General features: G+C 41.7%; 1 protein-coding gene across 9 annotated transcripts in view; it reads right to left on the bottom strand.

Moving 5' to 3' along the window:
- Positions 1 to 13,136, bottom strand: part of STIM1 (stromal interaction molecule 1) — a 244,747-nt gene that overhangs the window by 37,732 nt on the left and 193,879 nt on the right. For all 9 annotated transcript variants that reach the window (XM_074401005.1, XM_010334243.3, XM_074401010.1 and 6 more), the window contains 2 exons: positions 4,080 to 4,191; positions 598 to 713 (listed from right to left, as the gene is read on the bottom strand). In XM_074401005.1, the coding sequence (XP_074257106.1) occupies positions 598 to 713; positions 4,080 to 4,191 (228 nt within the window). The remainder of the gene's footprint in view (positions 1 to 597; positions 714 to 4,079; positions 4,192 to 13,136) is intronic.

Below are 13,136 nucleotides of genomic sequence, written 5' to 3'. Positions count from 1 at the left end.
GTCTACAATAACCCACTGTCATTGTATATATAAACCTGCTGATGTGCAATTGAAATGAAATATGGAAGTAGGTAACAGCTAAAAAGCTTTCAGCCCATAGTGGGTTACTTCTACCCCTAAGCATACTTTTCATATTTTAGTTTTTGTAGTCTTGCTCAGGTTGTTTACTCTGCCTAGAATGTCCTGTTTTGCCACCTCCACAGAATAGAGCTCCATCCACCCTTAAAGGCAGAGGTCACCTGTCACCTTGTCTATAGGATACCTTTACTAACCTTCCTCTGGGTCTCAGGAGCACTGTGTACCTCTGTAGAACACTCATGTTATCCCTGCAGGGCAGAACATGATTCATTCCAGGTCTTCCTACAGGGTCCAACACAGCACTGACACAATGCAGATGATTTCCTTAAAGTATTTAATGAATGCATGTTGCTATGTGTCTGAACTAAAATGCAAGACTCTTTCATACTTTAATACCAGTGGAAATGGTGGAGGTGCTGCCTTGCAGATGTGCCTAGGATATCCAGAGCCTTAGCCTATCTACTACAACAGCTTTGGTTTCCATGGCACAGCAGTAGCCCTTCTCTACACAGGACTCACAGAGAGGAGGCCCAAAGAGCACTGTATCCAGGGCCTTCAGCTGCAGCTTCTGCCGATGGCTCCGGTCTGTCATCTTCAGCACAGTTCCTGTCATGGTGGTATTGGTGACAGCTAGCCTGTTGAGGCAAAGAGTAGCTGGTCATTTTACTGCTAGTAAAGCCAGCAAGGATCCTGGTAGAATTACCCACCTCCTCCAGGAACACTTCTAGCTCTTAGTGATTGCTCCCCTCTGTACTCTAGAATACAGAGTCTATACCAGTTGGATCTCAACAGGGAATATAGAGGGACACATAATATTTGCCAAGAATTTGTTCAGCCTTTTCCCCATATCCGCCAACTTAAGTACCCTATCCTCCAGCGATTACCTGTCTGTGACCATTCCCACATCCAACTAAATTTTCTGTTGTGCTTCTCCTTCCAGGGTGTATACTCTACATATTGTCCCCACTTCCCACCACTTATAAATGCATTTCCTGTGCAGCCCAGGTCAAACTGTCAGGCCATATGACCCAGTGATTCTGGGACTTATGAATTATCCTGCTTAAACCCACTGTCATTATATATAAATCTGCTGATGTGCTATTGAAATGAAATATAAAAAAGGAAAAAAAAATTCAATTAACCACTGATGACAAAAATGGAATTAGTCCTGTTAGCTTGTATTTGAGTCACTGCAATACAAGTTACCTCCAATAAAATTACTGTAATTTTTTATGACCTCCACCCATACTATCAGTGATAACTTTAATGAGAGAGAGCCAGTAAACAAGAAAATGACCTAGGAAAAATGAAACTTTGTTCTTTTCTGCTGGAACACAGTGGATATAGGAGGAGAGGGGTAAAAGGAAAGGCTGAAAACCACTGGTCTAGGTCCCACAAATAAGCACTTAATTCCGTACTACTCTATAAGGTTGGTGCTCTTTTCTGATGCATAGCTTTATTTCCCCAGCTAGAAAAGAAGCTTCTAACATCACAGTGTGACTAATACTCCTATCTGAGCATGTAGAAACAGCTACTTCCTTCTCTGGCCTTGGAAAGCAATCAAGCCCACTGATAAGAGAGGCAGTGAGGCACTGTGATGGGGAGCGGGAGTGGTCAGGAGAGCTGGCTTCTCATCTCAGCTCTACTAGTGACCACTTGCCCGATCAAAAGTTGTTCTGTTCCTCCCTCAGGAGCTCAGATTCCTTCTGCGTAAACTGATGTAAAATCAGATGCTTCCTACAAGCCTGGGAGTTCTTGGGGCTCCTCTTTAAAGCACTTCTGCCAGATGTGCTGCAGTTCATCTGACTAATGAGAATAAACATTGTCACCTTTTCTATAGTCTATTTCTCAAAGAAACCTATGAACTGCAATGCTATCTGCTTGTAAGAAATGGAAGAAATGAAAAAGGAGCTAACATTAACTAAGCAAGTAATGTGTATCTGGTACAGTTCTGATACTTTACATACAATACCTCATTCAGTCCTCACAACAACCTTAAAAACTCAGTTCCATTATTAGTGCCACTTTCTAGATAAGAAAATGGAGACTTAGAATTGAGTAACTTGCCCAAAGTCACACACAAGTAAGTGGCAAAGCCAGAGAATGAACTCAAATCTGCTAGATTATTCTCATACCATATGAGCCAGTGATGGGCCTAGAACCACCCTCACTCCACCCCAAGCACTGAAGGCCCCATGCTTCCTGCTGTCACTAAGGTGCCACAGCTTGGCATACCCTACCCCTGTGCCCAGCCTGGCTGGATCTGGTCTTGGCTCTAATTCTAGCCACAAAAATGCTAAGTGAACCCACGACCTAAGAACTGACTTCTTATCCTATGCTTTGTAGTTTTAATCCAAGCCATAGACATCCCCCATGAAGAAAATGGTCCAGGGATCCACAAGGCAATATTGCTATTTCTGTGGGTAGCAAGAAAGAACCCTAAATCTTGGATCTTAGTCATCTATCATTTACTTTTCCATTAAACATGGAGCTCCTCAAATCAGAGGTCAGATCAAATGCATCTCTTTGTCCTCAAGGCCTAGCAGAAAGCACAGCACATGGTATAGGTGCTTGGTGAAGTTTTGTAAAATAGAACTAAACTGAATATTGAAAGGAAGCTATCTTTAACCACATAGCACAAGAGGAAGATGCAGTGAAAAAAAAAAACCAAAACAAAAACAAACAAACAAAAAAAAAACAGGGCATTTAGAACAAGACAGACCTGGGTTCAAATCCCAACTCTGCCACTTACCAGCTTGGATAAAGTATAAAATATTTGAGATTCAGTTTGCTCACCCAAAAGATGGGATACTCTTCCTCCCAGAGTTGTGAGAATCAACTGAAATAATAGGTAGGAAAGCACTCTATAAAGGGAGGTACAAACATTAAGATTATTACTCTCTCCAGAGTAGGGAGAAGCTGTGAAGAAGAGGCTGCAGGCAGCAGAGGAGGAAAGAGCCAGCTCAGCTAGGCCTGGACAGCAGTGCTCAGTAGCTCTGTAGCTGCAGACTGCAATGTGTGGGCATTCCAACAGCTTCACCTCCCCGTTTCCCCTTTGCCGAAGCTCAAAACCAGATGCACCTACATAATAAGATGACAGATTATATATATAATCAGCACTTACCAGACAGTAAGCCCTTTGAGGGCAAGAGCAGGTTGTTGTCATCTTTATCCCCAGCACCCAGCACAAGTGCTTGGCACAGAGCAGGTACCCAGTAAATATTTGTTGGATGAATAAGTAAATGGATTAATGACTGAATGACATATGCCACTAGTTTGACATAACAAGAAGTCCAAGCAGTACTCCATTCCCTCCTAAGTCCCAGCACAAGCCCTAGCATATTGAGAGTGTAAAGGAGGCAAAGAGTTTGATACAACAGCTGTTGGAGTCATCCCAGAGAAGAGGCTGGGGCCAATGACAATTAACCTCCCTCTGTACCATTTTTATTACAAATAAGCTGTATATGGATAACCCAGGGGAGGCTAAAAGAGCCCTGAGGCTCCTGGGTGATAAAAGAGGCAGCTACTCAGGGGACAGAAAAAAAAAAAGAGAGAGGGAGAAACACTGCAGGCTTTGATGTATACGCAGATTAAAATCTCAGTTTTGCCCCTAACTAGTCATGTTTGTGACCTTGGGAAAGTTACTTAACCAGTTTCATCATCTATATACAATAATACCCACCTTACATGACTGATGTAAGAATTAAATGAGATACTGTATATAGTGTTAAGCAGAATGCCTGGCATGTACTAAGCAATCAGTAAATGGCAGCTATTAGTACTATTCCCAGGATTGACAGAAATATTAAAAAAGAGAGTGGATGCAAACTGCCATCATATTTTATAGCAAGCGCACAACAGATGTGAAAAGAGGCAAAATCTATAGATGCTGCCCTGAAAAGGGTAGAGCCTCACTTAACTGGCCAGAGCAATCTGAAGGCAGGCCCACTCCAACCCATTCCCTGTACCCTCAAATGAAGAAAATCCAGTCCCCTCCTGACCTTGGCATGGCATGGCCACTGAGCTGCAGCTTCCGGAAGGTCTCCTCATACTGAGGCAGCTCCACATATGTGATCAGCCACTGTACCACCTCATCCACGGTCCAATTGTATACTGTGAAAAAAGACAAGCAAAGCCATGACTCCAGAATGCCAAGCACTGCTTGCATTTATTGTCATGGTCATATTGACCTTAATACTTATCATACTTGTATGTTTAATATCTCTCTGTCCCATAAAATACTAAGTATGAAAGGAGTATACACGGTGAGTCTATTTATATGAAATCCTGGAAAAGACAAATTTATAGTGATAGAAAGTAGATCAACGGTCAGCTGGAGCCAGGAAGGGAGGTGGGGACTGACTGGGAAAAATCACAAATGCAACATCATAAGGTGATGGATATATTCTATATCTTGAATGTGGTGGTGGTTACACAAATGATAACATTTGTCAAAATACATCCAACTGTACATTTAAAATAGATGTATCATCTTTTATGTAAATTATACCTCAATAAATCTGATTTTGGAATATTTTTAAACTGTTGTGAACCGGGTTGAGAATCAACTATCCATCCATCCATCTATCCAACTATTCAACTGAGCATTCATAAGGGGCCTACTTAGTGCCAAGCCTAGAGGAAGTTAGCTCCCAATCCAATGGACGAGATCAAAAGCTAAACAGCGTTTAAGTAAAGCACAGATCCTGATAAAGAAAAATACACAGAGCACAGAAGAGAAAGGAAATAACTGCCTAGGAGTTCAAGGTCAGCCTCAGAGAAGATAATGTATTGTAACATAAAGGATTAGTAGAAGCTTATGCGAAATATTTCATGGGTGTGGGGGAAGGAAGGTTCTTGATACATAATGAAGACAGGTGCAAAAGAAAAGATGTGAAATTTGATGTGTCTGAAACAGCAGTCCCCAACCATTTTGGCACAAGGGACCAGTTTCATGGAAGACAATTCTTCCATGGACCTGGGGCAGGGAGATGGTTTTAGGAGGAAACTGTTCCAGCTCAGATCATCAGGCACTAGTTAGATTCTCATAAGGAGCACATAACCTAGATCCCTCACATGAGCAGTTCATAACAGGGTTTGCACTCCTATGAGAATCTAATCCCAATGCTAATCTGACAAGAGGTGGAGTTCAGGCAGTAATGCTCCTTCATCCACCACTCATCTCCTGTTGTTCAGACCAGTACCTACCGGGCCATGGACTAATACTAGTCCATGGCCCAGAGTTGGGGACCCCTGGTCTAGAATATAGAATATATGGAAGGTAGTGGCAGAAGAAAGTTGAAGCCATGTCACAAAGAGTCTTGACTACCATGCTAAGATAGCTACTAGTAGTGTCCTGGGATGAGCCTAACTCAGGTTGCTCTTGCCAGTTAGGTGAGGCCCAGCCCTTTTCAGGACAGAATCTATAGACCTCTCCTCCTCTAACATCTATTGTCTGCTTAGTATAGAGCACACTGGGAAGCACTTTATAGCCATTCTCTTATTTAATGTTATTATTCAAAGCTGCACTGTCCAAGCAGTGCAGTAGCTACAAGTGGCTATTTAAATTTATTAAAATTAAATAAATTAAAAATTCAGTTCTTCAATGGCACTAGCCAAACTTCAAGTGCCCAACAGCTAGATATGGCTAGTGGGCACTATATTGGACAGCATAAATTATAGAACATTCCCATCATAGTAGAAAGTTCTATTAGACGGCCCTGATCAAGATAAATTAATATAGGCCAGACACGGTAGCTCATGCCTATAATCTCAGCACTTTGAGAGGCCAGGGCAGGAGGATCGCTTGAACTCCAGAGTTCAAGACCAGCCTGGGCAATATAGTTTGATCCTGTCTCTACAAAAAAAATTTTAAAAAATTTTTTAGCCAGGTGTGGTGATGTGAGCCTGTGGTCCCAGCTACTCAGGAGGCTGAGGTGGGAGGATCATTTGAGCCCAGGAGATCGAGATTGCAATAAGCCACAATTGTGCCATTGCACTCCAGCTTGGGCAACAGAGTGAGACCCTGTCTCAAAAAAAAAAAAAATCCAGCTGACATAATTTAATCCCTGAGTCAGATCACGCCTGTAGAAAGCCCTATTCATAGATATTTCAGTTTTATGCAAGAAACACACTTTCCTTTTTGCTTATATCAGATTGAAATGATTTTCTGTCATAAAAGGAATGAACTCTAACTGAAACAATTGAGTGGTCATTTGCAATATGGCAAATTGCATAATCACCATACATGGAGCACTAGAGCTAGTGATTCCTCAATAATATAATGTGATTTTTTAAATGGATAGTAATAAAAAGTAGCCTTTTAAAATAATTTTGATATCTATATTATGTTTAAACATACAGAAAACAAAGTTATCCCTATACTTTGTTAAAAGTCAATTATGAAGGAGTAGAAGTAGATTTAATACACAATACACAAGGAATACGTTCCAGCCCAGTGAAGGTCAAATGAGATCATGAATCAAAGTTTCATAGTAGCTTAAATAAAGAAAAATGGTGGGAGGAATGAGTCATCACCTGGTACCCAGCAATACAGACATGCTGAACTTAAAAGAGCCTGGAAGCAACTGATTTTCAGCAAAAAAAGCATAATTTTATTGGATCTGAAGTTTATTTTTACTTAAAGCATAAATCTGTTTTTGTTTGCATTGGTATATAAATTTTATACAGTGACTTAAACCTTGTTTTATGTTTGCACATACTTAAATAACATGATAATAAAAATAGTTTAAGCAGCACGTCAGGTCCAAGATGAATTATTTAACTTAAAAGGAATTTGTACATTCCTCAAATTTGAAAACCACTGCTCTAAGCAGCAAGAAGCCAAAGAAGTTTTGAAGTTGAATGATATGGTGAGATTCATCACTGTTCTTTCGTAAGATCCGTATCTTTTTTCTTTTAAGAAACAAATCTTGCTCTACCACTGAGGCTTGAGTGCAGTGGTATGATCACAGCTTGCTGCAACCTTGAACTCCTGGACTCGAGATCTGCCTGCCTCAGCCTCCTCAATAGCTAAGACTACAGGCATGTGATACAACCATGTCAGGCTAACTCTTTTTTGTTTTTGTTTTTGTCTTTGTCTTTGTTTCGTTTTTTTGAAACAGGATCTTGCTCTGTCACCTAGGCTGGAGTGCAGTGGTGCAACCTCAGCTCACTGCAGCCTCCACCTCCTGGGTTCATGTGATTCTCCTGCCTCAGCCTCTGGAGTAGCTAGGATTACAGGTGCACACCACCACACCCAGCTAATTTCTCTATTTTCAGTACAGACAGGGCTTCACCATGTTTGCCAGCTGGTCTCAGACTCCTGGCCTCAAATAATCCTCCCACCTCAGCCTCCCAAAGTGTTGGGACTACAGACGTGAGCCACCAGACCTGGTCAAATTATTTTACTTTTTGTAGAGATGTTGCCCATCTCCCTATGTTGCCCAGGCTGGTCTAGAACTCCTGGCCTCTAGCAATTCTCCCACCTCAGCCTCCCAAAGTGATAAGACTATAGGCATGAGTCCCCAGGCCTGGCCTAATTTACCTTTAACAGGTAGAAAACATTGAAGGCGTGGAAAATGCCTATTTGTTTTTGCTCATCCACTGTTTCTAAACTAAGAGCTTCATATACAACGGCATCAATAAGAACTACTCTAAATGAGGGGTTCCAGAAATGATTTGATGTGGGCCTCAAAACAACAACAAAACCTCCTTAGAAAAATATACAGCTCATATGGATGCGTAACTTCTGAAATGCTTGTCAAAAAAACAAGCATTTGGCCAGACATGGTGGTTCATGCCTGTAACCCCAGCACTTTGGGAGGCTGAGACAGGAGGATCACTGGAGGCCAGGAGTTTGCGACAAGCCTGAGGAACACAGCAAAACCCCGTCTCTACAAAAGAAAAACTTTTTTAATTAGCCAGGTGTGGTGGCACATGCTTATAGTCCTAGCTACTTGGGAAGCTGAAGTGGAAGGATAACTTGAGCCCAGGAGTTCAAGGTTGCAGTGAGCCATGACTGCACCACTGCACTCCAGCATGGGCAGCAGAATAAGACTCTGTCTCAAAAACAAACAAAACAAAATAAAACAAACAAACAAACAAAAATAGCCATTCCTCTCAGCCCAGCATGTGATGCACGGCAGATAATCAGGAAGACAACCTAACTAAAATGAAGTTGAAGGCAAAAGTGCTCCAATCTCTTAATGTCCTCAAGAAGATACTGGAGCTCAGAATGAAAGCTCTGAAACTGAGTGCCTTTGGAGGTAGATTAGACTATTTGCAGAAGCATGGGAGGTGGCAGAGGAAGGAAATGAGGCAGACACAGTGTGTCCAGGTATGCATCCTAGAAGACAAGACACTAAAAGCTTAAGTGAAGGGTGCTTAGTCAGTGCTTGGTTAAATTGCTAATTCCCAGACTAGAATATATTGGAAGAAAAAGATAAATTAATTTCCAAGAGATACCATTGAGAAAAGAAGGATGACATAGCTGGGGTTAAATTAGTGTTGAGGGGGTGGTGCATGCCTGTGATCCCAGCTACTCAGGAGGCTGAGGCACGAGAATTGCTTGAACCCAGGAGGTACAGGTTGCAGTGAGCTGAGATTGTGCCACTGAACTCCAGCCTGGACAACAGACTGAGACTTTCTCAAAAAAAAAAAAAAAAAAAAAGCCAGGTGTGGTGGCTCACACCTGTAATCCCAGCATTTTGGGAGCCCAGGTGGATGGATCATTTGAGGTCAGGAGTTCGAGACCACCCTGGCCAACATGGTGAAATCCCATCTCTACTAAAAATACAAAAATGAGCTGGGCATGGTGGCATATGCCTCTAATTCCAGCTAGTTGGGAGGCTGAGATGGGAGTATTACTTGAACCTGGAAGGCAGAAGTTCCAGTGAGCTGAGATCAGTGGAGTAGCACCACTGCACTCCAGCCTGGGCAACAGAGCAAAACTCTGCCTCAAAAAAAAAAAAGGAAGTGTTGAGAGATGGGCTTGGTGGCTCATGCCTGTAATCCCAGCACATTGGGAGGCTGAGGCAAGTGAATCGCTTGTGCCCAGGGATTCAAGACCAACCTGGGAAACATGACAAAACCCCATTCTCTACAAAAAAATACCAAAAAAATTAGCTGGGAGTAGTGGTACATGCCTATAGTCCCAGCTACTCAGGAGGCTGAGGTGGGAGGATTGCTTAAGTCTGGGAAGCAGAGAGGTTGCAGTGAGCTGAAATGCAACACTGCACTCCAGCCTGGATGACAGAACAAGACTCTGACTCCAAAAAAAAAAAAAAAAGTGCGAGGGAAGTAAAATGGACTCGAATGTATTATTCCTGAAAATAAATATATATCCTAATGCATTACAGATGTTATCGTTTTCTATGGTCTGGAGTATCAGGTAATGAAGGCATAAGAGAGTGACACACAGATATGAGGCAGATAGACAAGTGCTAGCCTGTAAAGTACAAAGAACAACACACTCCTGCCACTGCTGCCAAAGGAACTAGGCCTCATCCAGCACAAAGGGGCCTTTCTGTTTGGCGTGTAGAGTGGAAAGAAGGCTACTTTTTTATTGCTAGAAAGGCCTAAGGCCAGCAGTAAATCAAGGGCCTTTTGTCTACTGGGTGGATGCCTTGATACAAGCCTGGGCATAGAATCTTGGCATACAGAAACTCCTCTATCAGTACCCTACACCACAGTGGTGACAGGCAGAAGTCACTCTAGACTAGGGTTTCTGAGTCTCGGCACCAATGACATTTTAGATAAGATAATTCTTCCTTGTGGGGGCTGTCCTGTGCATCACAGGATGCTTAACAACATCCCTGGCATCTACCTACCAGATGCCAGTAGCATGCTGCCAATCATAACAATTAAAAATGTCTCCAGATTTTGTTCAATGTCCCATGGAAGGGTAAAACTGCCCCCAGCTGAGAACCACTGCTCTAAACACTGAATTAAGTGAGGCATAGGGTCTGTAAGAGGGCCAATTTACTCCATTAAAGATAGACTCTAGAGTAACCAGCCACTATATAACTAAGCAGCAGGGGAAAAGGATAATAGCTTCAGCATGTCAGAACCAGCCTCAAGATAATTTTGGTTTGTTTTTTGTTTTTGTTTTTATCTGTATATATAATTCTGTTACCTAGGCAGATGCCCTATCTAGGTAGGGTTTGGCACCATGGTGTCCACCTGGAGTCACTTCAGTCTAAACAAAATAAGCCAGGATGGGCTGTATCCTCTATAACATCTGTATGTCAGATAGCAATCCTGAGTTCCAACATGAAGATCTCACTCAAGATCAGTCTAGCTGATACATCCAGGTTCCCCGGACCCAACGTTCAAGTACCTAAAAGTTAAAAGACTTGTTCTGTTTTCTCATTCCAAAAGAGAAAATGGGAAGAATCCCTGGGCCAAAGTGAAGAAGAAGGCAACAGCAAGTACAGAGAGCTGTGGCTATCAGTGACAGGATGTAGAATTTGGCAAGGAGAGCTTAGTACAGATGCAGACTCCAAATGACTCACATGTTCAAATCCCAGGAGGACATGTAACCAAGAGTCAATCTTCTAATGTCATAAGTCTCCCATCCCCTGAGCCTGTCCATATGGCCCCTAGCCATATCAATGACTACATCTCTGGGCAAAATGACAAACAATGCTACACCAAACCGGAGAAGGCTAACCCCTGAGTTATATACAACAAACCATCCTTCATAAGAGAGATGCACAGGGTGACTTAACTGTATATCTCCAATCTTTTTAATGACATAATCTACCTGTAAAAAAGCCTTGTACAGGGGCTGGGTGTGGTGGTTCATGCCTGTAATTCCAGCATTTTGGGAGGCTGAGGCGAGCAGATCATGAGGTCAGGAGAATGGGACCAGCCTGACCAACATGGTGAAACTCTGTCGCTACTGAAAAAACAAAAATAAGCCAGGCATGGTGGTGCCTGCCTATAATCCCAGCTGCTCAGGAGGCTGAAGCAGGGGAATTGCTTGAACCTGGGTGGCGAAGGTTGCAGTGAGCCAAGATTACACCACTGCACTCCAGCCTAGGCGACAAACCAAGACTCTGTTTTAAAAAAAAAAAAAAAAAAAGCCTTGTACACATGGTGCCAATATATGTGTATGTGTTTATAAATTAGATTCATTTACTAACATTAGGTAGACTGTAAAACATACATGAAAATTAAACAATGAGATAAAAATAAGAACAATATAAATACTACCTCTAGCATCTTCTTCGAATGAACAAGCGATGGCAATCTGTGGGTCCTGGATCACTTGTTGTCCATCCTATCCGTATTTATATTATGTTTTCTCACCAAAAGTATCACTTACCCTGACAGACTTCTTATGGAGGTAAAGGGGGGAGGTATAAAACAAATTAAAAAGCACTTAACTTCTGACATATATCCACAAAGAATCCCAGAAACTGACATCCAGTAAGCATCTTGGTAGTAAAGATATATCCTGGCCTCCATACTATGTTTTATAGATAGGAACAAACCTTTTACATTTGAGAATAATTTTCATATAAAAATCAATAAAACCTCCTGTTTTCTTCTGAGGTAGCTACAAAAACTAAAGTTATTAAAGTCTGCCAAAACCCTGGCATTTTAGAACACTTATTTTTTTTTTTAATTTTAGGATGTATTATAAAAAACACTGAATTTAAAGGAAGACCTTGCCTATCCTACCTGCCATGGACCAGCTTTGGTAAATCACTTAACCATTATGAACCTCAATTTTCCTTTCTGTAAAATATTCATTTTGCTATTCAACAAGTATTTATTTCATTCTATTCTGAAACCAGGCACTGGGAATAGAGTGGTGATTAAGAGAGAGATCCCTACCCCCATGTAGCTTACAATTTAGCAATACCTGTCTTACAGAGTTGTTGAATTAAACGAGATAATGTGTTTGAAGATGCCTAGGATTTAATACAAACTCAGTAGTAATTTTTTCTTCATATGTACCTTCATGCAAAAAGGAGTGGATATTAAGGACTTGTCACAATCTGGATGAACAGAGATGCAGATCTGCCAAAGGAAAGAATCATGAACAAAGACATAGACCTAAAAGATGTGGAGCATACTCAGAGAACACTGACTCTAGTTTGTCTGAAGTCCAAGAGTTATGTATAGGGTCAAGGAGAATGAGGTATTGCTGATGCCAAAAGACAAAGATCCTCGAAAACAGGTGGTCTCAGACTCCAAAATAATGTATTCATTGGGGGGAAAAACATTTATTGAGCAGCTACTATTTGCCAGGCACCACTCAGAGGTAAAGATACAACAATACACAAAACAGAGCCACAGATGCCATGGTGCTTATATTCTGGTGGAGAGAGACAACATAAAACACTATAAATGAATAATTATATGTCAGATGGTGATAAGTATAATGAAGAAAAATTAAGCTATAAGGGAATAAGAGAATAAAAAATAGTGCTACATTGTATTATGTCAGATCAGGAAAGGCTCTCTGATTAAGTGATATTTGAGCAGAAAATGAAATAAAGGTGTGAGCCATGTGGACATCTGAGGGAAGGGCATACCAGGCAGAAGGAACACTATTACTCCCTAGCACTTGAGCTATAGCAATTCATCCAGGGATGTGCCAGGCTAAACACGTGGCCTTGGCCAATGTTTTCTCTTGTCAGGGAAGGAATAAGTAATAAGAAATGGATTCCCGAATCAGTATCTCTTTCCCAAAATGGACCTGTGGTGCCTCCATATGAAGCCCTCATCTACTTTCGTGGTTTCAAATCCACATCTCAAGAGAATGAGATCTGGCAGGAAGGTTGTCAGTACTTTCTTTGGCCCTCCTTCACACAGCTGTTAGTCAGTTAGTTGGTCTCTTAGCCAGCCTTTGGTCAGCTAGTCACATACAGCACAGTGGTTAAGAATGTGAGCTTTGGCCAAGTGTGGTGGTTCACACCTATAATCCAAATACTTTGGGAAGCCAACGCAGGAGGGTCGCTTGAGGCCAGGAGTTCAAGATCAGCCTGGGCACCAAAGTGAGACCTTGTCTCTACAAAAAATAAACAAAATTAGTTGCATGTGAT

This window comes from Saimiri boliviensis, chromosome 6 (assembly GCF_048565385.1).
Source record: "Saimiri boliviensis isolate mSaiBol1 chromosome 6, mSaiBol1.pri, whole genome shotgun sequence".
Taxonomy (NCBI): Eukaryota; Metazoa; Chordata; class Mammalia; order Primates; family Cebidae; genus Saimiri; species Saimiri boliviensis.
The sequence above is the reverse complement of the archived record's forward strand: the minus strand, read 5'-3'. Positions and strand labels throughout refer to the sequence as shown.